Source organism: Echinops telfairi, unplaced genomic scaffold (assembly GCF_000313985.2).
Source record: "Echinops telfairi isolate 266 unplaced genomic scaffold, ASM31398v2 ScPeMD7_60;HRSCAF=208, whole genome shotgun sequence".
NCBI classification, from domain to species: Eukaryota; Metazoa; Chordata; class Mammalia; order Afrosoricida; family Tenrecidae; genus Echinops; species Echinops telfairi.
Genome location: NW_022103958.1, coordinates 6,016,805 through 6,040,116, shown reverse-complemented (window position 1 = coordinate 6,040,116; position 23,312 = coordinate 6,016,805). Strand labels below are relative to the sequence as shown.

Genomic DNA, 23,312 nt, shown 5'->3' with positions numbered 1-23,312 from the left:
TTGGTCTTTGATATAAAGCTCTCTCTTACACACATATAAGTGTGTCTGGATTTGTTCCTCTAGTCAGCAGGCCTAACACACCCTCAATGAGATGGATTGGCACAGTGACCGCAAAGATGGGCTCAACCAGGAGAACGATGGTGGGGCTGGCGCAGAGCTGGGCGATGTTTTGTTCTGCTGTATGCCGGGTCACCGTGAGGCAGAACGCACTTCAGGGCACTGAACAGCGGCTGCAGCAGGCATTAGGCCCAGGCGAGAGGTCTGTGCTGCTCTTCCAGTACAGGTGGCCAGCAAGATGGGCTGCTCTGTTCAGACGGAGCTCCCTGCACCCTTGTAAGAACCTGGACTATTGTCCAGGGCCCCTGGTGACGCAGTGACGAGAGCACCCTGCTGCTAGCGGAAAGGTCAGGCCTTAAACACACCAGCTGCTCCGTGGGAGGGGGATCTGGCAGTCTGCGTTCATGAAGGTTGACAGCCTCGGAAACCCTTTGGGGCAGTTCTTCTCGGCCCTAGAGGGTCACCACGGCAGAATGCAGCGGGCAGAGGTGGTGGTGAGTGCCCCCAGGTCAAGTCTGACTCACAGAGACACTGCACGACAGAGCAGAACCGACCCAGGGGCTTCCTAGCCCGTCAGCTCCAGAGGAGCCAATCCCCAGGTCTTTTCTCTGGGGGAAGCGGTGGGTGGGTTCGAATCACTGACCTTTCAGATTGCAGCCAAGTGGTTAACCGTTCAGTTACCAGGGCTCTTTATAATCACTCCACACACTATTAGGAATCCTACTCAGTACTATTCATATCAACCCCATTTTATAGCTGATAACGCAGAGGCCAGCCTCTTGCTCAAAGCCATGGCTGGCTAGGAAGAGGTTCTAGTCCAGGCTGACCCACTGTGGAGGCTGCCACATGCCTTTGGGCAGTTGTATCAGCCATTCCCATGGAGATATTGCCACCTGCCTCGCCAGTGTTTTCCTGTCAGGGCAGACAACCCATCCCCTGCCCCCACCTTGCTGGTGCCTGGGGCCCTACCCGCATGTTCTATAGTCAGGGGGTGTGGGTCCTCACACTTCAGTGTGCATGCCTCTCACTGGGGAAGTGGACAAGCTTATGAATTAGCATCCTACACAGCCCCAGGTCTCCACAGCACTGGTGGCACTGAGGGTTAGGCATTGGGGTGCTAACCACAAGGTCTGCAGTTCAAACCCACCAGCTGAATCAACTCAATGCATAGATTTGAGGTAAAGAACCCTCCATGTGGTGATAGGGGAGCCATGGGCTGCTTGCTCCAAGGCCGGAGGTTCAAGCCCTCCCAGCAGCTCTGCAGGAGAAAGACCTGGCTCCTCCTGTCACAAAGATGATGTCCCCCCTCCCCCATGCTCTGTGAGTCCTGGGCAGCTCCGCTCCCTCCCACGGGCTCGATAGGAGCTGAAGTGGAAGCAATGGTATCTAACCAGTCTGGTGTCTGAAATGAGGATGCCAGGGTTTGGAGGAGGCCCTGAGCATCCAGGTAGGGGCCACGTAGACTGTCCTCCAACGTGGTGAGCTGCTAGAGACCCACTCCTTCTCCATCCAGTCCTCTCCCCCACTCTTTATTTGTCTGGCAGCTGCTGTGACCAGGATCCCTGACTTGCTTAGGGTGATTATGGGAGAATCCACAGGGCCAGGCCCTGGGGTGGGAATAGGGGCTGGGGCGTATTTCAAGCTACAAAGTTGAAATTCACTTTGAAGGAGCAGCTTGTCTTGCGAGCCAGGCATCGGGCCATGTTTCCATGGCGACCCTGCATCCACACCATCCTTTGTTATCTCTTCAGTCACACCTCCTTCATGCAGATTGCAAATTTGGCCCTAATTCTTTCTCGAAGCCCCTTCCCTCAGAATTCACAGCTGTCTAGTCTCTCCTACACATTGAGGCTGTTCGCTGCTGGTCCCACTCACAGCGACCCCATGTGGCTGGTCCACAGCGTCTCCTAGGCTCTCATGTGGGCGGCAGGCCTCCAGGGTGGATTCGAGCCTGGTCAACGCTTCAGCTAGCAGCTCAGTACACAACCAGCACGTGCGCTCTCAGGCTTCTTCCCCCTCTAGTTTGTGGCTAACACAGCTTCCTCCCTGCCCCTTAGCTGCTCACCTACCGCAGCAGAGCAGGGGACTTGGTAATAGTTAGCTTTGCCACCAGTGGGGAAAGGCGTGCCATCCCCTGCTCAGCAAGACTGAAGCACAGCTGGGGACATGACACGCAGCCCAGTGGATACTGGGGCTTCTGTGAGGCTGGTAGAGCCCTGGTAGAGTCAAGGTTATGCATTGCTAACCTCAAGGTCCACAGTTCGAAACCACCAGCCAATCCACAGGAGAAAGACAGGGCTTTCTCGTCTCATAAAGAGTGACAGTCTCAGAAGCCCACAGGGGGTGTTCTACCCTGTCCTTTGGGGCTACTGGGGGTTGGAGTGGACTAGAAGGCAGTGAGCTTGGTTTGGGGCTTGGGTAGGATGTCTGCTCGGAAATGCAAAGGAGCAACTCCCCTCTGTTCAGAATGGGCCTGTGGCAGTAGGGGGGGCACTCAGCCAGCCATGCAATCAGTCTGTGCTGATTAAACTTCTACCTACAGGCACTCAACAGCAACACGGCTCTGCAGCCATTTCCCCGTGAAGTGGACATCTCTCTCCAGTGACGTGGAGAGCCAGCCGGCGGGAGACCCCTCAAAAGGCCAGGGATTCCTCCTAGGAAGGCAGGGCAGCAAGGACTGAGTCCACTAAGGGTCTGAGGGTCAGGAAAGGCTTCTTGAGTTTAAAAAAAAGACACCCAGGGCTAACTGGCTGTCAGATGGACCACTAAGGAGGGACTTTTGTGCTGCACACAAGCACCCCCTACACAGCCTTCTAGGTCAGGGCCTGCCCGGTCTCTAGTCTACACACCAAGACCAAACAGTGAAGTAGGCAGGTCCACCGCATGGACTGGTGCAGCTGTTGTAAACGTGAGCTCAAGTGCGGGGACAATGCGAGGATGTCCAAGAACCGAGCAGTGCTTCCGTCTACGGTGCACAGGGCCTGCCATGGGCCAGAACCGACGCAGTGGCGGCACCTGACAATAACCACCATCACTTTCTCTGAAGACACCGGTAGGATTCTCACTTTCCATGCCGGGTTCTCCACCTGTGCACCCCGTGTGCAGCCAGCTCCGCTCCGGCAGAAGGCGGTGCTGCCTACTGCTCTGGTGTAGAACATGAGTGGGACTTCCACACGAGGACGAGTAGAGAGAAAGGCCTGATGGGCTGCTCCAGAAACCAGCTAGAGAACGCCATGGTTCACGAGGATGGCCTGCAACCAACTATGCTGGTGGCACCGGACAGGGCGGCATCTCAGGTCTGCTGTGCGCGGGGGTCAGTGTGCAGCAGCAGTGACCAGCACCAATAGGGGTCTTCTACAGAGGAGGAAACTGAGGCTCAGAAGGCATGGACTTTGTCCGAGGTCAGAGAGATGATACGGGACCACGCTGAGCTTTGAACCCAAGTTCTCACCCACGCCAGTGCCGCTAACCACTACCCTGCCCTACCTAGTGCCCAGGGGCTACCGCTCTGGGTACCAACCATGGCGGGAGGACTGTCCAAACCCTTGTTTTCCATCTGCCGGCAGGTGTCACTTGATTAGATGGGTGGCCCCTGCTCCCCCGGCTGGTCCTCATGGGGGTGGGTCCAGCAGTTTTCTTGAACCCCCTGAGATCTGGATATCAGCTTTGTCCCTGCTTGGGGGAGCTGGACTTGATAATACGCTTCCTGAGAAACTGTGTAACCTGAGCAAGGACCCCAGGGCCACCGCGGGACCTCCTCGGCACTCCTCAGAAGCACCGTTTCAAAGCTGGCATGTTGGAAAAGGGCACAGCAAACTTCCCCCCAACCCTTGAGGGCAAGGTTCAACCCCCGGCTGAGATTTTGCCTTTGCACCTCCAACACCCTGCACCAGAATCTTCTAGAACATGCGTACAGATTCAGTGTGTCTGGGGTGGAAAGACACCTCGCAGGAGGGGGAGTGGAGCCCTCGCTTGTCCCCCCTGACCTGCCATCAGAGTGGGCCGGTGGCAATGTGCTTCTGCTTAGAGTGAATGTCTCTCTGCCAGCCTTGCCTAGACTTTGTTTTGGGTAGCAGTGTTAGGGTTAGCAAAAAAACCAGGCACAAAATACAGAGGGTTCCCAAGTATCCCCCACACACACACACACACTCCCGCCCCCAAGGTTTCTCCTACTGTTAACAGCCTGCATCCAGCCGCACACTTAGGACCATCAGTGATGCAGCCCCGTGCAGGCACCATCAAGATCGAAGGCCCAGGGTTTGCTGAAGGCTGCCCCTGTGCCATGCTAGCCCGTGAGCTTGGACAAATGGGAAGAGTCTAGTCACGTGCCCCCTTTCCAAAAGCGCACGGGACAGTAAACCCACCCGATGACCCCGCCTGCCTCCCCTTCCTTTGCGCCCCTGCCAACTGGGGATCTTGTTAAACTCTGGTGACAACATTCCCAGAAGGTCCTGCAGCTGGAACCAGGCTGTGTTGTAGCTTTTTCAGACCGACTCCTTTCATTTCACAATAACCAACCAACGTCTCAGGCCCACTCGCCTCCCCCCCGCCCCCCCACCATCCTGGTTCACAAGGGACTGGACCGTGTCTCTCTATTAACCTGAGTCCATGACGAGAAGGGGCGCTTGCCTCCTGCCTCATCACATGCATCTGTTACATGGGACCCCACAGGTTTAGTGTCAGACAGACCAACCATCGGACTTCACCCAGCCGCCCCGCGGAAGAAAGAACTGGCAAGGTCTTCGGTAAAAAGGAGCGCTTGGCGTGCAGGACCACTTTGTAACACAGGGGGTCGCCAGCAGCGGGAATCCAGCCCACGGCAACCCCTTTGGATTTTGGCCTTCCCCGACTGCGCCTCCTTTATAGCTGTGAGACGCTTAGCGGCAGTTTCTCCTCGTCTGTGGTCACGCAGTGAACATCTGTTGCCCTGGAAGTCACGTTGGTCAGCAAGTTTGTATAGCCTCTCTCCCGCTCCCTGTCACCGTGTGAGCATGACTTCCCACAAGGCTTTCGGGATCAGGAGACGCCTGGCCAAGCAGCCAAGGCAGAATCGCCCCATTCCCCCAATGGATTCGAAAGAACATTGGTAATAAAACGCGGGTAACTCCAAGAGGAGACCCAGGAGGAGCTCTCAGCTGTGCCCATCAGCACTCAGACCTGTGAGGGCGCATATTCCTCAGGTCACCAGCGCCCTGCGGTACCAAGCTTCCAGCTTCTCCCCTCCAACAAAACAAAAACAAAACCCACTGCTGACGCATAGCAACCGAACAGGACAGGACAGGACTGCCCTGTGAGTTTCTGAGCCTGTCCCTCTTCTCCGGAGTAGAAAGTCTCCTCTTTCTCCCTCGCATCTTCCCCACCGCATGGAAAACCTGCATCGTGATCGGGCCGTGGACTCTGTCCTGGGAAGCGTCTAGTCTCTCGGTTGGTTTCTGCACTTGCTTCCCCGTGAATGGACGGACTGCCTTTTGCAAAGAGGTGAGGGCTTTGGCTTTAAGTAATTCTGAGAGAAGAACGCTGAAGAGGTTTGGCGAGACGTTAGGTTCCTGGACGTTGACAACCCTCCAGAACAAGGAATGGAGCTTTTCCTGTGCAGGACGTCAGGACAGTGACGGAGACCGCGGACAGACGCGGCCATTGCAAACGCTCCTATTGTGCTCAGACCAGACAGATGACAGCAAAGGCCCAACGTTGGCAGGCAGGGGCAGGGAGAGTAAAAGTCCTCCTCCCTTTCGTCCAGCCCCACCACCCAGGGGATAGGGAGTCTCCCTCTGCGGCAGCAGAAAGGAGGGGCCTCCAGGGACTTTGGGGAGCAGCCAGGGACAAAAGGATGGTTCCCAGCCCCTGACTTGTAGTGTCCAATTTAACCTCCACAACAATTCGAGGGTGGTGACATGCAGGCACAGGGCGGACAGACAGCCACGCAAAAGCACTCTCTGCCATGGAGTCGATGCTGGCCCATCGCAGCCCCCTGCAACTGACGACGGAAACAGAAAGTCCAATCTTTCTCCAGAGGAGCTGCCGGTGGTTTCGAACCGCCGACCATGCGAATCATCTCAGCCCCATGTCGAACCACCGGGGCTCCACCAAGGCACGGTGTGGCTTAACCACAAGCCCGCAGTCACACCACGGGCAAAGAGCAGACTTGAAGCTAGAACCCAAAGCCAAGGAAGTGTCTCACCCCTCTGCTGATCTGGGGCCTGAAGTTAAACGATGGTGCAATCATCGTTCTAATTACAGACTTAATTATTAATACAAGTTCTTAATCTGATAGCTATTTCATGTGCTGTTTCAATGAGCGCAGTCTCCCAAAGGCCGCTGGTAGGGCTGACATGGGCCCAGGACCTTCGCAGCAGCTGCAGGCAGAGTGACCTCCTTTCTGTTCCTGAGGGACCCACCGGCCCCGCTGGGCCTCCACCCTGTGGAGGGGTGGACGCTGCCTGCATCTCCTGCAGAGACCGAGAGACCTGAGAATGAGGACGCAGTGGCAGCCACCTCTTGTCCAGGTCTAAGCCGCCAGTGCATACAGCCAGCCAGACAGACAGACAGCCAAACAGCCCCACCGTTGCTGCTGCCTGCTTCTCTCCTTACAGGTGCAAGGCGTTCCTTCTCCAGAAGTCCCGTGTGTTCCTAAAATAAGGACACGTTCCAGAAGCGCCCCATGGCACGAGACTGCTGACTTCCCTGGCTGCTGACGCATCTGCGGGCCTGCAGCTGACGCATCTGCGGGCCTGCAGCTGACGCATCTGCGGGCCTGCAGCTGCTCCTCTGATCAACAGCTTTCAGTGCATCGACTCTTCTTCAAACCAGCCATTCACCATGGTACCGTCCCCACCCCAGACCCCTGCCTGTCACCTCAGCCGGAGGGCCTCACATTCCCTGGCAGGTGCGAATGGGCCGTGTGCGGACTGCTCTCTGCATGGCAGGAGCGGCTTGGGAGAGAGGCCTGGCAATCAGCCCGTGAAGAGTCAGCCCTTGGAGACTTGGGGGAGCTCAGTGTTATCCCGACACCCGTGGGGTTCTCATGTGTTGGTTCCACGTGACAGGCAGTGGCTTAAGGAACCTTCTGACCAGAGAGCCTTGTCCTCCCGTCCCTTTGTCCACGCTATGCCAGTGGGACTGGACAGTCTGTCCTGTCAGTGATCTGTGTCTCTTCTCGGGGTGCTCCTAGACCTCAGTGCCATCCCTGAGGTCCTGGGCGCAGCTCCAATGGTGGATGGACCCAGTTTTTCTTTGAGGCCATATCCAAGGGACCCTCTATGGCTGGTGAGTCACCCCACATCACCAGTCAGTCCCGTGGTCAACTCGCCAATACTGGCTGAGAGTCCTGGAGGCACCCGTAGGTCAGTAATGAGGTCCCAACTTCCCCGGTCCGACTCCCCGTCCCTGTGCTGCATGTGCAGCTGCCCTTCTAGCCCAGGAGGCTTGTGGGTGACCAGGAGGCCGGACAGGTCCAATGGAGCGTCCAGACTGCGAGGGACTAGGCAGAAAGGCATGGCGGTCGACTTCTGAAACTCAGCCAGTGAGGGCTCGGTGGATCACAACAGTCTGACCCACAACCCATTAAATGGGGGAGTGGCACAGGACGAAACCCAGCGTGTTCCCAGGTGCAGGACCACCAGGGTCAGGGGCAGCTCTCACACCTGCCCACCGGCAGACCCGTTCTTTTCCTGGTCAGCTCCTGCTGGCCCTGCTCTGCTCCACACAGACTGCTTCCTGTTACACTGCAGGGGGGTGTGCCCCACCCCCTTGCAAGGCCAGCCCTCCTTTCTGAGTCCCCGGCCCCACCCACCCCTGCATCTTCCAATCCCTTTCTTTTCTCTCCTGAACATCTCTCTCCCTCTCAACTAGCTCCTTCCCATCAGCTTTTACCAATGTCTGAAATTCCTTTGACTTCGCATCACCTGAAGAGCCACTGTCCTTGCCCACGGTACCCCTTCCCAGCCAGACACCCCCAAAGGATCACCTGTGCTTTCCGCTGTCCTCCTTCCTCACCTTCTAAGTACATGCGTGCTATCCCACTCTGGCTTCAATCTTACCTTGACAGGAGCCCTGCTGGCACAGTCGTTAAGGGCTTAGCTGCTAGCTGGGAGGTTGGTGGTCCGGATGCACCCAGCAGCTCTGCCGCAGTAAGACCTGGCGTTCTGCTCCCATAAAAATCATCGCCTACATGAACCCCTGTGGGGACAGGTCTCCTCTGTCCTCCCCCACTGCCATCGAGTGACCCTGCCAGACGGAAGAGGCCTGCCCCTGTGGGTTCAGGAGACTGTAACTCCTTCTGGGAGTAGACATTCCCGTCCCGTCTTTCTCCCTCGGAACAGCTGCTGGTTTCGAACGGCTGCCGTGGTGGTTAGCAGCTCAATGTGTACCCCATGACGCCATCGCTGATCGGATCTACTCAGTGACTGTAACAACGGCTGCCTTTCTTAGGAGAAACACAACCAGAATGAGCCTTGGGACCAAAGACGGCAAAAGGCTGGCTGCCAGCTTTGGATCCAGGATCCAGAAAGACCAGTCACTGGACAAAGGCCTCATGTTTGGGAGAGCAGAGGGCCAGGGAAAATGAGGGTTGGCAAGTATTGACACCGTGGCCATACCATGGGCTCAAAGGTCATGGGATCACGGAGACGGCCCAGGACCAGGTGTCATGCTGTTCTGTTAGACGTATGGCTCCCATGAGCTGGAGCTAGCCCCATGGCACCAACACCTGCACCAGCAATGCCATGCTCTGCAGCAAGTCCCAAATCACAGGCTCCATGATGCTCCTCCAAGTGCCAGGAGGCACTGCTGAGTGTCATCTGATTGGCCTTGCGGCTGAGGCCTGGTAAAACCCTTGCCTACGTGAGCTGCTGGACAGACACCCCACAGAAGAGAAGCCAGGAGAAGGTATGGTTGCCACATTTCCTGCTCTCCTTGATCTGCACCCACAGGGAAGCCCAGGGGTTCCTAGGCAGACTCAGCGCTGCAGGCCCTGTCTCCTGGGCCGCAGCACAGGCCCCCCCAAACCAACCTCACAGCCAGAGTCAATGCTGACTCATAGTGAGCCCCTGGGAGTTACCAAGACCATAACTGTTCATGGGAGTAGAAAGCCCAGTCTTTCTCCCAAAGAGCTGCTGGTGGTTTTGAACTGCCCACCATGCAGGTCATAGACCCACACGGAACCACTAAACCACCAGTGCTCAGGCGGCCCCATTCTCTGCCTTGTGCCCGCCCAGCTCTCTGCCCCTTCCTCCAGCACTGCCCCTCACTTTTCTCAGGACCCTCTCCTTTCTTCCAGGGGGGAAAGGATGCCATGGACTTAGGGAGTGCAGTGGAGCGCTGAATGTCTCAGGGTGGCCGAAGCCAAACCCCACAGAGAGGGGGACTTTAAAGATCAGAACGGTCTTGTCTCGCACGTCTGGAGGCTTCAGTCCCAGTGAGGCTCTCGGTTAGGGGCCTCCTCCTGGGAGCCTCTGTCCTCGTGTCTGGTGACGGCGGCCATCCTTGGTATTCCTCTGCCACTGTCATCCCATGACGCCACCCCCAGGTGTGTCGGTCCCCTTTATAAGACACCACTCTGGAGGCACTGCCGGGTAAGCATCGGATGCTAACTGCTAGGTCAATGGTTCAAACCCACCAACTGCTCCTTGAGGTAAAGGTGAGGCTGTTTGTTCCCATAAAGATGTACAGCCTGGGAACTCCCCACATAGGGTCTCTATGAGTCAGAAAGGGCTCAAATGGTAGTGGGCACTGAGAAGGAATGAGATCAGAAACTCGGTTTCCTGTGGGAGAAAGACAAGGCTTTCTACTCCTGTGAAGATTTAGTCTCAGAAACCCATGGGGGCAGTTCTACCCTGTCCGATAGGGTCGCTGGTGAGCCGGAATTACTCTGATGGCAGCGTGTTTCCTGGGCAATGGCCTCGTGAACATGCCAAACACAATCTCACTTCTAGTAGAGGGGTGAAGACTTTGTAATTTGCCATCATTCAATCCGTAAAGGCGGGGAAGGGTGCCAACTCAGTACCCAGTCTATGATGGACGCCGGGTCTCCCCTTTCTTATTCAAATTCCTAAATGCACCGACCCTTCCTTTTCTGAATCAAATCCATTCCTGAAAACACACTGGAGAGTGAATTTCAGAGAGTAGGCACCTATCTTCCATTCGTTTAAAAGGGGAAAAAAAGATGTGTCATGAATTCATCCTCAAACCTCAATCTACTTCCCCACATAGTTCTATCAAATCCTTAAACACTATAAACCAACTGCTGGCCCTAGGACGTTCACATACTGTTAACCAATGGCAAACCCTTGACCTCCTGGGTCAGCTGGCCGTGAGCCCCTCAGAGAAGGGTTTGGGTGGGTGTGTGGTGAGTGGCCATAGTACAGACGGATGCTCTCGCCAGCCCCAGAAAGGCCGGTCATGTCTGGATCTCAGGAAATGACCTTTAACCAAACCAAACCAAACCAAAGTCACTGCTAATAGTCACCCTATAGGACAGAGTAGAACTGCCCTCCCGGATTCCTATACATCTTTCCCAGAGCAGACAGCCTCCTCCTTCCCCCGAGGAGGGCCTACTGAGTTTGAACCTCTGGCCTGAGGTTAGCAACCTAACTCGTAACCCAGTGCCCCACCCAAACCAAGCGATCCAAGCTCACTGCTGAGTGGAATCTGACCCATTGCCTACAAGGCGGGGTAGAACCACTCCTGTGGGTTTCTGAGACTGGGACTTTTTATGAGAGTAGAAAGCCTCGTCTTTCTCCTGTGAAGCAGCTGGTGGTTTCAAACTGCTCACCTCGAGGCTAGCAGCCCATCACATAACCCACGATGCCAGCAGGGCTCCTTGATAGCACTTAAAGATTAAAAATGCCACCTCGATGGGATTTCAGAGCCCCCAGGTAGTTGGATGGAATAGATTGGGACTCACGAGGGGACACAGGGTGGGAAGGGGACAGTGATAACTTTGGACACATTTAAAGGACAGCACTGCAAGTCCTCCTGGAGAGCAACCTCTCTGTTGGACACACCGACAGCAAGCCCCTTTTCCAAGTGCCCTCCTCCCCCATGGGTGCCTCCCTCATGCCCTGGACCCAGAGAGCACGTGCTTGTTCCAAATCCAGAAGTCACTGATGCATCTTTACAAGAGGAAAGCTTGCTCTTTGCTTACATGCTGGGCTGCTCACCTGGACATTAGCCATTGGAAACCATCAGCTGCTCCGAGGGAGAAAGACGAGGCTTTCTGCTCCTGTAAAGATTCGTCTCAGACCCCTACAGGGGCAGTTCTACCTGCCCTTGAGCATTCAGAAAACAACTCGATGGCGGTAAGGGTTTTTTTTTTTTTTTACTTGCCTTTTTAGTCTTAACAGCGTGGGCATAGCTGGAGCCTCTGGATCGTCCGGGTAGGCACCGTGAGCTCCATCACCTTGACCTCCATCAGCACGGATGCACGGATGGAAGGAGTGCTGGGTTACAAGCCCACGTGGGAGGGCCGAGCGGCGCCAGGGGTACCTCTGAGGCGGGCCTGGTGGGCTACTTTGACAAAGTCACAACCTTAGGACCCTCTAGGGCAGATCTGTTCTGTACATGGGGGTCGCCCACTGCCTGTGAGGAAGGCCCTGCTGCCCAGGCGCCAGCCTCTTTACACCTGGGCCTCCTTTGCTCTCTGCCATTTCCCAGACCCTGCCTGCTGTGGGTACCACAGAGCCTTCATCCTCTGGGCAGAGCCCTCGCCCTAGCCCTTCTTGTGTCCAGGCCAGCTTCCTTCCCCACCCCAGCTCTCAATCTCCCTCTCAGGCCCATCTGGATACACTCTCATTGTGCCCACTACCTCCCCCCTGGGGGCATAGGACCATCACATGCTGCCCCTAATGCCTGCCTGCCACTCTCCCCACCCCCCACCTGTCTCCCCTATCCCTTTCATGAGGACTGAGAATGGGTCACTATGTCACCTGGGTGGGGAGTAGGCTCTTACGACTGTATTATTGGCCTCTAATCTGAAGCTGGTGCCGATTATGTACTCCGTAAAGATAACCAAGGGATTTATATTTACCTTTTCTATCTACATTTTCATCCGTTGCCCTTTGAAAATCTGCTGTTCACTGCCCTGGTACCAAACCTACTCACTAGGACCCCATGCACAAGAAAACAAAGGCTGCTGTGTTAGAGAAACAAAACCAGGACACTTATGATTAGATAGATAGATAGATAGATAGATAGATAGATAGATAGATACATACATACATACATACGTAGATACATAGATATGTAGATTTATACAGCACAAAGGAACATAACAGCTCATTGGTCCACAGAGAAGTACAGAGAGGGCTGCCTGGCTCAAGGTCAAGGAAACAGACAGCCATGTCTTCCTTCAGTTAATGAAGGAATAGTCCACCCACAGGCAGCAAACAGGGCAGGTGACCGACAGTCAGCAGCTCAGGAGCTTAGCAAAGCAGGCGTGGATGGGATATTGAGCTCAAGCAATGCAAGACGACAGGATCCACCAGACTCAAGCTCAAGTGATGTACATACCCGCAACATGGCAAAGTAGGTTTTGAAGGAATCTCAAGCTCTAGAGACATGATCCACAGGTTGGCTTGTCCCACAGGTACTGTAGCTCACAAGTTAAGTCAGAGAACTAGCTAAAGCAGCCACATGCTGCTTCAATCACCGGGGAGCAAGAGAAAGAGGGGCAGGCTTTCCCAAGCCATTTATCTCTTTGCCCTCCAATCAAACTGTGACCTTATTAATTCCACCTGTTCTTATTGGCCAGGTTGGTACAATAAGCCTACCTATCACCGCTGCCCAGCCCTATGTTGCCCCCCAAGATCAGTGATGAACCAGAACATCTGGGTCCATTGCGCTTTCATTATAGATTTTCAGAAGTTGATCACCAGCCCTTTCTGCCTAGTTCCTGTTCACCTGGAAGTTTCTGGATAGCCATTCAGTACCATAACCACACACAGGTGGGAATAGCTGCCCCCAGCACGAGTTGGGTTGCCAAGGAACCAAACTAGGGCCTTCCACATGCTGTTAGGCGCCACTGGATCAGTTCCAGTCACAGTGACCCTATGTAAAACAAGGAACAACTGCCCATCCTGCACCATCTTCACAATCGTTCCTGTGCTTGAGCCCATTGTTGCAGCCACTGCGTCAGTCCATCTTGATCCAGGCCTTCCGCTTTTCCACTGCCCCTCTGTTTTACCAAGCACGCTGTCCTGTCCCAGGAGCTGGTCGCTTCTGGTAACAGGTTCAAATTACGTGAGATGAAGTCTCACCATCCTTGCCTCTAAGGATCATTCTGGCTGTATGTCTTCCAAGACAGGGTTGTTAGTTCTTTGGGCAGTCCGTGGTACTTTCAATGTCCTTCCCCAGCACTGTACTTCAAATGCTTCCATTCTTCGTTGGTCTTCCTTATTCAATAACTTTCACTTGTATATGAAGTGATGGAAAAGACCATGGCTTGAGTCAGCCAAACCTTAGTCCTCAGAGTAACTTCCCTGCTTTTCAGTGCTTTACAAAGGTCTTGTGTGGCAGATTTGTCCAATGCAATGCATCGTTTGATCTCTTGATTGCTGCTTCCATGAGCATTGATTGTGGATCCAAGCAAGACAAAAGCCTTGACAACGTTGACCTTTTCTCCACTTGTCATGACCCATTGGTCCAGTTGCGAGGCTTTGGGTCTTCTTGACATTGAGTCGTAATCCATACTGAAGGCTGGCATCCTTGATCTCCATCGGCAAGTGCTTCAAGTCCTCTTCACTTTCAGCATCGTGAAGACAAGAATTAGAAGCAACCACAGAGATGATTTTTTTACCAGACTCATTGTGGGGGGTCCTTTGTGAGCATACAGTTGTTAACTTTGATGCCAATACAGAGAATCTCCTCATTCTTAAACCCTGTTTGCCTGAAGGTGTTTCAAGTGGGGTACCCCCATGTCTACTGCCATTGCATGTGCTGGGAGGTGGGACAAGCTGGGCAAAGAGCTCAACAGCAGGAGTGGGAGGCAAGCTGCTACTGATGGCAATGCAGATGGTGCGAGCAGACACCACTTAGTGACACTGACTGCTCTGGTGGGAGGCCTCTTTCTCACTTCTCTTCAGGGCCTCTGGGTCTGGTGCTTCCTCCACCTGCTGCTCCCACCTGCCCTCTCCCTCTGATGCAGACCCCTGTGCTTTCTGTCCCAGGTGTTTCCTACATTGTGGTCCACAGGCTTCTCCCTTCCTCTTCCTGTATCCCAGATACTGGGGCCTCACCTGGACCAGTCTCTGAAACGCTGAACATGCCCAAGGAGGCAGTGATGCTTTCTACGAGAGGTAATGAAAGATGTTCGTGAACCATCAATCCCCTAGACCCCTGAATGATCTACTTGCTATACCAAGAGAAGGAACGGATGAGGGGGGTGGGGGTGGAGAATGGCCCAGACCCCCAGGACCAGCTGTTGGGAGGCACTACTGGACGTGGGCATAGGAGTCTGCAGTGGGGGTCTTTGGAAAAGGAGGGACCTGGTGACACCAGTCTCCTGGTGTGTTCATCTCCCTGAGCGAGTCTATGCTAATTTCTCCATGAAACATTCATACGGTCTTCCATGTTGCTAAGCAACCAACCCAAACATGTTTACCGTGTCAAATCTCTCTGCAGGGTCCTCGGGGTGTGTTCAATGCCTGAAGCAGGACGGACGCAAGAAGAGAAGAAGCCGTCCAAAGCGTGAGGGAGGGTCACTGAGGGTGCTCTGCCAAGATGCAAATTCCCTGACACACTTGCCGCATATTGGTGGGGAGACAGAGGCACAGCTAAAATCGGACTAGTTTTTTCAGTTGGGCTTTAGCTTCGTGGCCAAGAGTGTGAGCTTTGGAGGCAGACCCCTAGGTTTGATCTCTACTGCAGAATAAATTTATTAAGTTCTCTCTTTCATTTCCCCCCATTTTCTGTAAGATGGAGACAATAATTATGCGTGTCTCACGGGGTTGTTGTGACGGTTGCAAATGAAATACTATGTCTGAAGTGCTTAGTTCAGTGCTTTCTGGCACCTAGAAAGAGTTCAAGAAATGGTAGCTATCCAATCACGTATTTATTGTTCTATGGAAGTGGATTGAATTGTGTGCTTCGGTGAGTAGGTGAGTTCACCAGCCAGGATGTCGTCCGGTGGTAAACTGAGAGATGACTGCTCTAAAAGGCTGGCAATTCAGGGAGGGTAGACCAGAATCAGTACCAGGAGTGGGGTTAGTGATTCATAAGGTCTCCCAAGACCACGGAGCTAGAGAGAAACCCTCGGGAGCCGAGAAGTCCATCCAACCTGAACTAGGGAACATGCTACCTTCCATTGAAGGTGGTAATGCCCTAGCTGAGGGCCTCCTAGACCACCTCAGACCTCCGCCAGCATGGCAGCCCTGTTGGTTAACGGGCTCTCTCCCTGGTTATCAGGAAGATAATGCTGTCTTTTCATTGTTGTACCAGAAGGACATCATGCCTGGAAAAGCAGAGGATCAGTGAGAGAGAAGAAGACCCTCAATGAGAGGGAGTGGCACAGTGGCTGCACCGACCGGCCCAAATCACAGGGAGTGTGAGGATGGGGCAAGGCCAGGCAGTGCTTTGTCCTAGTGGACACAGGGTCGTTCGGAATTGGCGGTGGCTCAGGAGCACTGAGCAAGAACAACATGAACCAGTGCCTAGTATGTGCTCATTCACCTCTAGTGAATGAAACACAGCAGCTACACTGTGGTCCATCCTCACACTTACAGGTGTGAACCGAAGACACATGATCTGAGAGACTTGTTACCATAGAGGCCAAGTAAAAACGAGAACAGGTGGAAGGGTTAATAGGGCCATCCAGACTTCAGTCCAGAGGAGGGGTTTTGGACGCCATAGGAAGAGGGCTCGTGAGTAATCACAGGAAGCAGGGTCAGGGTGCTGGTTCACCAAAGAGACAGCCGCCTCTCTGAATGCAACCCAACGGTCTTGGTTAACAACACACGTGTGGCCTGATTCTAATGAATGTTGACACTATGACAATCACTAACAACAACTGCATTGAAGCATATCTTGTTGTTGTTCATTACTGCTGAGTTGGCCCCACCCCTGCACAATGGAACGCAATGCTGCCTGGTCCTTGCCATCCCCAGGACTGGCTGCAGACCAGACCCTGTGGTCCGCAGGGTGCACGCGGGCTGGCCTTGAGAACTAGATCACCAGACTCTTCCCCGAGGTCACCTCAGTCTGGAAGTCCCACCGGAACCTGTTCAACGTCAAAGCCACCCCGGCAAGCCACCGCACATGGGGGAGGGGCGTGGGAGCATGGGGCTGTGTATGCGACGTCCTGGCTGGGAGTCAGCCCAGCTCTCCCACGTGGAAGGCAAGGATCCTTTCGCTGAGTGATTCATGGTCTCAAAGTATAACTGCGTACAGGGAAACACAGGTAGCATGCATGGGGTGGTTTTCTCAAACTGCGAACACCTATAAGACACACCCTTGTCAAAAGCCAGAGCATGACCCAAAGCCCCAGGTACCCCTTTTCCCTTCAGGTATCCCCATCCCACAGGGGACCACCATCAGGAAAGCTGGCCTGGTTTCAGGCCTGGTACAGAGGAAACATGAACAACGTGCACTTCTCTGTGCTTGCCCTCTTTTGGTCGAGGCGACACCTCACAGTATCTGATTCAGAACACACACACTGAAGGGTTATCACACACATGTCCAGCATCACACTAGGTTTTGCCAGGGAGACAAAGAAAACCAAAGCCACGTGGCCTGCCCCTGGGGAGGAAAGACCTCCCACTATGCAGACATCATTCAATACACACCCAGCATTTGCTTATTCAGACAGTTTCATTAAGACCTGGAGGGAATCTATTTGGATTTCATCCAAAGCCGCTTTTGTCTTCCCGGCTCTTTCTTGGAGGAGGGCTTCAGACTTTGTGAGTGGGTAGCAGTGGGAGGACTTGGATGTGGACACAAGAGGTGTGGGGGCCACTGCTCGAGGGCCCAGCAACTTGGCTAGAGCTTTTGACCAAGTGCTAGCATCAAGGGGACCATGCCACAGCCACTCTGCAGACCTTTGAGATGCACCCGAGATGAGCCACTTCTGGGCACAAAGGTGAGCTCCGAGTGAGGAGAGAAACTGAATGCTCACGCCCAAATATTCAGGGACACCACGGTCAATCCTACTTTGATAAATAGCAACTACCACCTTCACAGCCTGTGGACGGTCATCTATTGATCTCTGTGTTAGCCTGGGTAGACTAGAGGAACAAATCCATAGGCACTCATATGTGTATAAGAAAAGAGCTGTATATAAAGAGTAATTGTACATTAAGAAAGCGTCCCAGCCCAGTCCAGATCGAGTCTGTAAATCCAATATTAATTAGTTCATAGGTCCGATGCAACACATGCAATGACGCCAAATACAGGAAGATCACAGGCCAGTGGGTGGAAAGTCTTGTGGATCCAGTGGTGGTGGAAGCATCTCAGCACTGGCAGGGGTCTCCACGTGGCTTCTCCAGCTCAGGGCACTAGCGTAGTTCCACGTGTCTCATCAGTTGCAATGTCTCCCAGGGAGTGAGCAGAGAGAGAGAAAGAGTGTCTCCCACCTCCAAGGAGGAAAATACAGGAATTCCCAGAATCCTCAGGAGAAAGCCATCATGCCCACACAGAGGCCTCGTTGGCTATATCCTGACTGACAGGCTAGACTCCACCCCTTCACTCTAAATCCTCAAATTGACACCAGAGTATGTAACAGCCCCAATCTTTCTCCATCCAGAGGAGAGGAAGGGGTGAGCATAGAAGGCATTTGGAAATAATTAGTCCGATGAAGGAGAGGACCACACAAGCATCAGGCAGCATGAGCCAGAGAAGAGAAGAACTAGATGGTACCTGGCTCCCACCGCCCACTGCTCGTTCACATTCGAACGTCCTGGAGAGAGTGGGAGGAGAATGTGGGACAGAACTGAAAATCCCGAGAGCCCAGGCATATTTGGTCGGCTAGAGACCGGCGAGTTTCTGCCCCGCAAGACGATGGCCCTTAGTCACCTTTCCAGTCTGGAACTGCCCTCACCCCACGTTAGAATCGTCACCCAGTGAAGACCCGAAGGGCAGCATTTACCCAAGGACAGACGGTTAGGGAAGAGGGAGGCATGGGGCAGGAAATATGGGGAGAAAGTGGGCTGAGGGGTGGTTCACGGAAGGGATTGAAACGGCTCCCCTGGGACAAAATGCATACAGATTGTTGAATGTAAAACCCATGGTCTACCCTGGGACCCTTCCCCTAATTAACTCACAGCTGAGTAATCACACTTGGCAAGCCGGCTGACAGCAGGGAGGTCCCGGGATGGGGGCTGCCAGACAGAAATGGATGGGGGAGGGAGGGTGCTCCAAAGGGCCAGGGATTATCTACAAAGGCAGGCTATAGCATCAGGAGTATGTATACAGGCAAGACAAAGAAGTAGGGATGGAAGGCGGCGTGGTCAGTGATAAATGCCTGCGAGCTTCCACCACACGTTCAGCAAGGCCGGTGTCTCGAACTTGTGTGTGTGTGTGTGTGTGTGTGTGTGTGTGTGTGTGTGTGTGCTATGGATGCCTATAGCTGCCTGGGGAAGCCCCTGGATGTCTTGTCAGACAACTTTAAAATGCAGCAAAGACACCTACTGACAAAGGAATGTCTAATGAACCCAATTAATTAATCCATCCCATCACAAGGTCTAGCAGGGGATTTCACAAGTGCCATCATTTAGAACAGCGGTTCTCAACCTGTGGGCTGCGACCCCTTTGGGGGTTGAACGACCGTTTCACAAGGGTAACCTAAGACCATATTTCCGATGGTCTTAGACACCGCTCCTCCATCCGCTCCTCCATCCGTCTCCAGGTGGGTCCACCCACATGCAGATACGCCCACATAAGGGGTCACCATAACATGAGGAACTGTATTAAAGGGTTGCGGCATGAGGAAGGCTGAGAACCGCTGATTTAGAACTTAAAGAGAGGAATACAAGCTATCTCTCCAGGGGTCTTCATCAGCTGCCAGGTAAGAGAGAAATAAATACCTGCCATTTCTCTCAGGTGGGGGTGGGGGTGGGGGCAGAGTGCCAGGTATTGTCAGGACCACTGGAGTTTGTTCCTTAGATCCCCATTGAATAGGAATCAGTCTATTTCAGTTAGGGATTCATGAGAATAAAGACATTGTTTTCTGTGCCCCAAGAACCCCTTTTAAATTCTATCTACAGAGTAGGTATAGGGAGGGAGTAGGGGGAGGTCTGTGGGTCCCAGGGGCTCTCAAAAGTCTTTTCTCAAAATCACTATGAACCTCAACCTCACCCAGACAGCCATTCGTGCCAGCCATCTGACTCCCAGGCAGGCGTAGCTACACACAGGACTCTTTCTGCCGCCCAGCCGGTAAGTGGTGGAGACACGGGCAGTAGGTCTGTGATCCCACAACCCTCCTAGCTCTCAGGGGGTCAACACAGGTCTGGACATCTCTGTTGAGGCTGAAGAAATTCCGCCCCATCCCTCTTGTCAAGGGAATTTGGAAGGCCTTCTTTAAGGCTTCCGCCTCTTTGTCAGCATGAGAACCCAGCGCATCCCCTGCTGTCACCTGCCACCTCCGACACTGTCTGCTCTACTTTCTTTGTGGAACGTCCATTCTGCTGTATGTACGCTATTGACTTCAACTGGGTCAGTAACTGGCTCTCTCTGCGCACCATGGCAGCCAGGCAGCATCTCGAGCTTTCTGCTTTCCCCCACCCCCACCTACAGAGCCTGGTCCCCACAGCAACCAGGTGAGGGTTTGATATGGTGTCTCAGCAAGTACTGAGGGTGGCCCTAGCACTGCCAAGAGAGGACGTGCCCCAACCACATGTGGAGAAATCGCTCTGAGGACTATCGCAGCAGGGTGGAAGCCCACAAAACCACCAAAGAATACTAATCTCACTGCCCTCAAGGAGATTTGGACTTCTAGCCACCCTGCAGAACAAGGTAGAATTGCTCCTGTGGACGTCTGAGATGGTATGTTTTCTAGGAGTAGAAAGCCTCTCCTGGGATACGGCTGGTGATTCTGAACCACTGACCTTGCAGTTAGCAGCCCAGCACACAACCACTGTGCCACCAGGGCTTCAGGATGCCTTTGTTTGTCCACAGTGCGTCAGACATCTACTAGGTTCCAGGCAGGGAGTAGGTGCTGGGAAAAAGGAGTGCACAGGACTGCTGTAATCAGCCTTACATTCTAACCTGAGGAAAATCCTTTCTAAGTCAGCAAATAAGAAAGACTGTATCCCAACGTGGCCAGGGATAGACAAGAATTTGGAAGGAAGGATAACGGAGAGGCTAATTGGAGGTGTGTGCTGTAGAGTCAATTCCCACTTGCAGGGCCCCCGCAGGACCAAGTGGCACCGCCCCATGGGGTCCCCAGGCTGAAGCCTTCATAGAGGCAGAGCCCAGGGCTTTTCTTCAGCAGTGCATTGCCGGGTTCAAATCCCCTCTCTTTTGTCTAGCAACCAAGTTCCAAGCTTAACCATTGTTCTGCCGGGCTCCTTACTAAACCCCCCAAAACTAAACTCACTGCCATCCAGTCAGTGATGACTCCTGGTGACCCCTACAGGACAGAGCAGATGTGTGCCCTGCTGGGATTCCAGAGCTGTAAACCTTGACGGGGACAGAAAGCCTCATCTTTCTCCCAAGAGGCGACTGGAGGGGTCAAACTGCTGTCCTGGCAGTTAGCAGCTAACGAGTAGTCCAGGACGCCCTCAGGAGTCCTTATTCTGCGAGGCAAAAGCCCTTCCTGAGCAGGTGGCATTGCGTAGAAAGAAGGAGCCTCATTATTTGTTTGAAAAGCCAGGGGAAGATAGGACTGGGGTGGGGGAGGCTAGAAAGAGGCTGATGCCTTCTAAGCAGCATTGTCAATTGGGGTGCTGAAGCTGGTGCTGGAGAGGAGACTGGCTTTCGCTCGGTGCCTACCACACCAAGCTGGCAAGGAGTATGGTGGGGCAGCTCGTAGCACCCACTCCGGCACCATCAGCCCAGCCCAGTTAGAATCTGCTCTAGGATTTCTCTGCTGTGTGAGCTTGGGCAAGCCACCCACCCTCTCTGAGCCTCAGTCTCCTCCTCTTTAAAGTGGGAAAAGAGTAGATCTTCCTGATGGGGCTGTTTGAAAGGTGTGGTGTCGTGAGTGAGTTCACACAATGTGATGCTTTGTGGAAGATCATTCCCACGTCAGAGAGAAGCCGTAAAAAGGTCCTGAGCCTGGAAGAGGCTGGCCTGCTTTGCTTTCATAGGCCATTGGGTGGGCAATCCGTAGTCGATCAGATGGCGATCTGGAAGAATTCGTAGAGGTTCTAGCTACCTACTCCTACCCAGGGCTCTCTCTGGGAAAGAGAGGGGACCGTGTGGGCAGAGAGTGACCGTCAGTCAGGTGCCAAGAGGTAGCAGAGAAGGCCGTGAGGCTGGAAGTCCACCCTGGAAGGGGTCCTATAGCAAGAAGGCTGGCCAGTGAGGGGTCCACTTCACCCACAGCCCGCTGCCCAGCGGGTTTCTCTTTCTGCCTGGGCGTGTCAATGTCATGTTTCCAGGCTTGGAAGAGCCTCAAGGACAAAAGCCATTTGCTTTTGCTTTCCACTCCCCCTAAGCTCACAGGCCCCACAGCTGGGCCCCCAAAGGGCGGCTGAATAATTGATGGAGGGAGGCGGAGTCGGGGCATTGGAGTGGCACTCTGAAGCTGTGAGAGGGATCCTGGCAGGAAGGGGCCACGGGAAGTCATTTCCATCATCCCCCTGGCCCAGGGCCAAATCACTCTAAAGGGTTCACCCCAGGAAGTCCAGCACACCCCCATTCAAGCAGGCATCTTGGAGGTCAGAGCTTCTGCGCCCAAGCCTCCCCACACATCTCCCTCAGATCCCTTCTGTTACACCATGCAATGGAGGTCACACTGGTCTCCTGCCTGAGTGGGCTCTAGGGACCAGCAGGTGCAGGCATAAAAGCTTCTGGTGTCCAGGGAGGTCTTCAGGGGTGCCCAGTGACCCTTCCGGCTGGCTGTAGCTTGGGGCTGCTGGCAGCCAGTCAGTAGGACCCTTCAGCTTTTCTCCAGCTTCTCAGCACCCAGTTGCCGCCTGGGCCCCCTCCTCCCATGAATAGCAGTGCCCCCACCCCGGCTTCCAGAGGGTCTTCCCGGCAGTAGCCCCTCAATTCCACCCCTGTCATCTCCTCCCAGCCCCCTCATTCTAGGTGCCCCCAACAGCCAGTCTTCCCAAACCATCACCCCCCTTCCCTGCCCGATCTCCTCGCTGCTCCCTTCTCCCACCCCCCGCCCCCCCCAACCAGTCCGGAGACCTCCTTCTTCCTCCCAGCCACCTCTCATACTTCCCTCCGCCCCTCACCACCCCAGTCCCCTCCCTGCTCCCTGTCATCGCCCAAGTTGCCTTGTCTTTTGCCCTCTTTGCCCCCCACGCCTTGACCCGCATTATGCCCCACGACCACCCCTCCCCCAGGCTTCCCGGTCTCCCTCCTGGCTCAATCACACCTCGGAGAGGTCCTCTCCAGCAGCCAGAGCAAGGCGCCGCCCCGTTCCACTCACCTGTTGGGCAGGTCGGAGCACGCCAGGCTTCGCCTTCTCGGGGTCGGGGTCCCGGTCGCGCGGCAGCAGCCCCTTCTTGGGGTGCATGTGCCGGCACAGGCAGGTGACCCCGCAGAGCGCGAGGATGCTGGTGGCCGTGCCCAGCGTGGCGCCCAGCGCGATCACGGGCACGGAGAGCACCATGGTGCCGCTGGGCCGGGCTCTCGCCGCCGGTCCCCGGCCCCCGGCCCCCGGCAGCACCCCGATCCCGGAGCACAGCGCTCCGCAGCGTCAGGACGGGCAGGGCGAGCGGCGGCGAGGACGTCAGCGAGGAGGAGGCTGGCCCCGCGGGCTCTGCGCCCGCAGACACCACGTCAAGCAGCCACCGCCTCCCGCCCGCCCGTCAACATGTGACCAGACACCCCCCCGCCCCCCTTCCAGAGCAGCTGGGAGGATCTTTGGCGTGGCCTCGGGCCTTCTTCAACCTATGCGCCCAGAACACTTGGGCACAAAAAAGGGCTCCCGCTGTGGCGGGCGCGGCGCTGGCTGGCCCCAGTGCTGCACGCTCTCTCCTCAATGCTGGCACTGAGGCTGTAAAACCGGGGTCTCAGCTGCCCCTCCCCTCAGAAGAATTCATTTCAGAGGACAGCACTGAAGCTGCAGCTCAGGGAGAGGGACATGTCTGATCAAAGCACACGGGAGCAAATGAAGGGGGAGGAAGAGAGAGTGGAGCACATCCTGGCCCACC

At 54.7% G+C, this 23,312-nt stretch overlaps 1 protein-coding gene across 1 annotated transcript in view; it reads right to left on the bottom strand.

Moving 5' to 3' along the window:
• SYT13 (synaptotagmin 13) overlaps positions 1 to 22,787 on the bottom strand; it is a 48,282-nt gene extending 25,495 nt beyond the window's left edge. Inside the window, exon 1 of the mRNA XM_004708425.2 lies at positions 22,586 to 22,787. Coding sequence (XP_004708482.1) covers positions 22,586 to 22,768 — 183 coding nt within the window. The 5' untranslated portion in view covers positions 22,769 to 22,787. The remainder of the gene's footprint in view (positions 1 to 22,585) is intronic.
• Between the last annotated feature and the right edge of the window lie 525 nt (positions 22,788 to 23,312).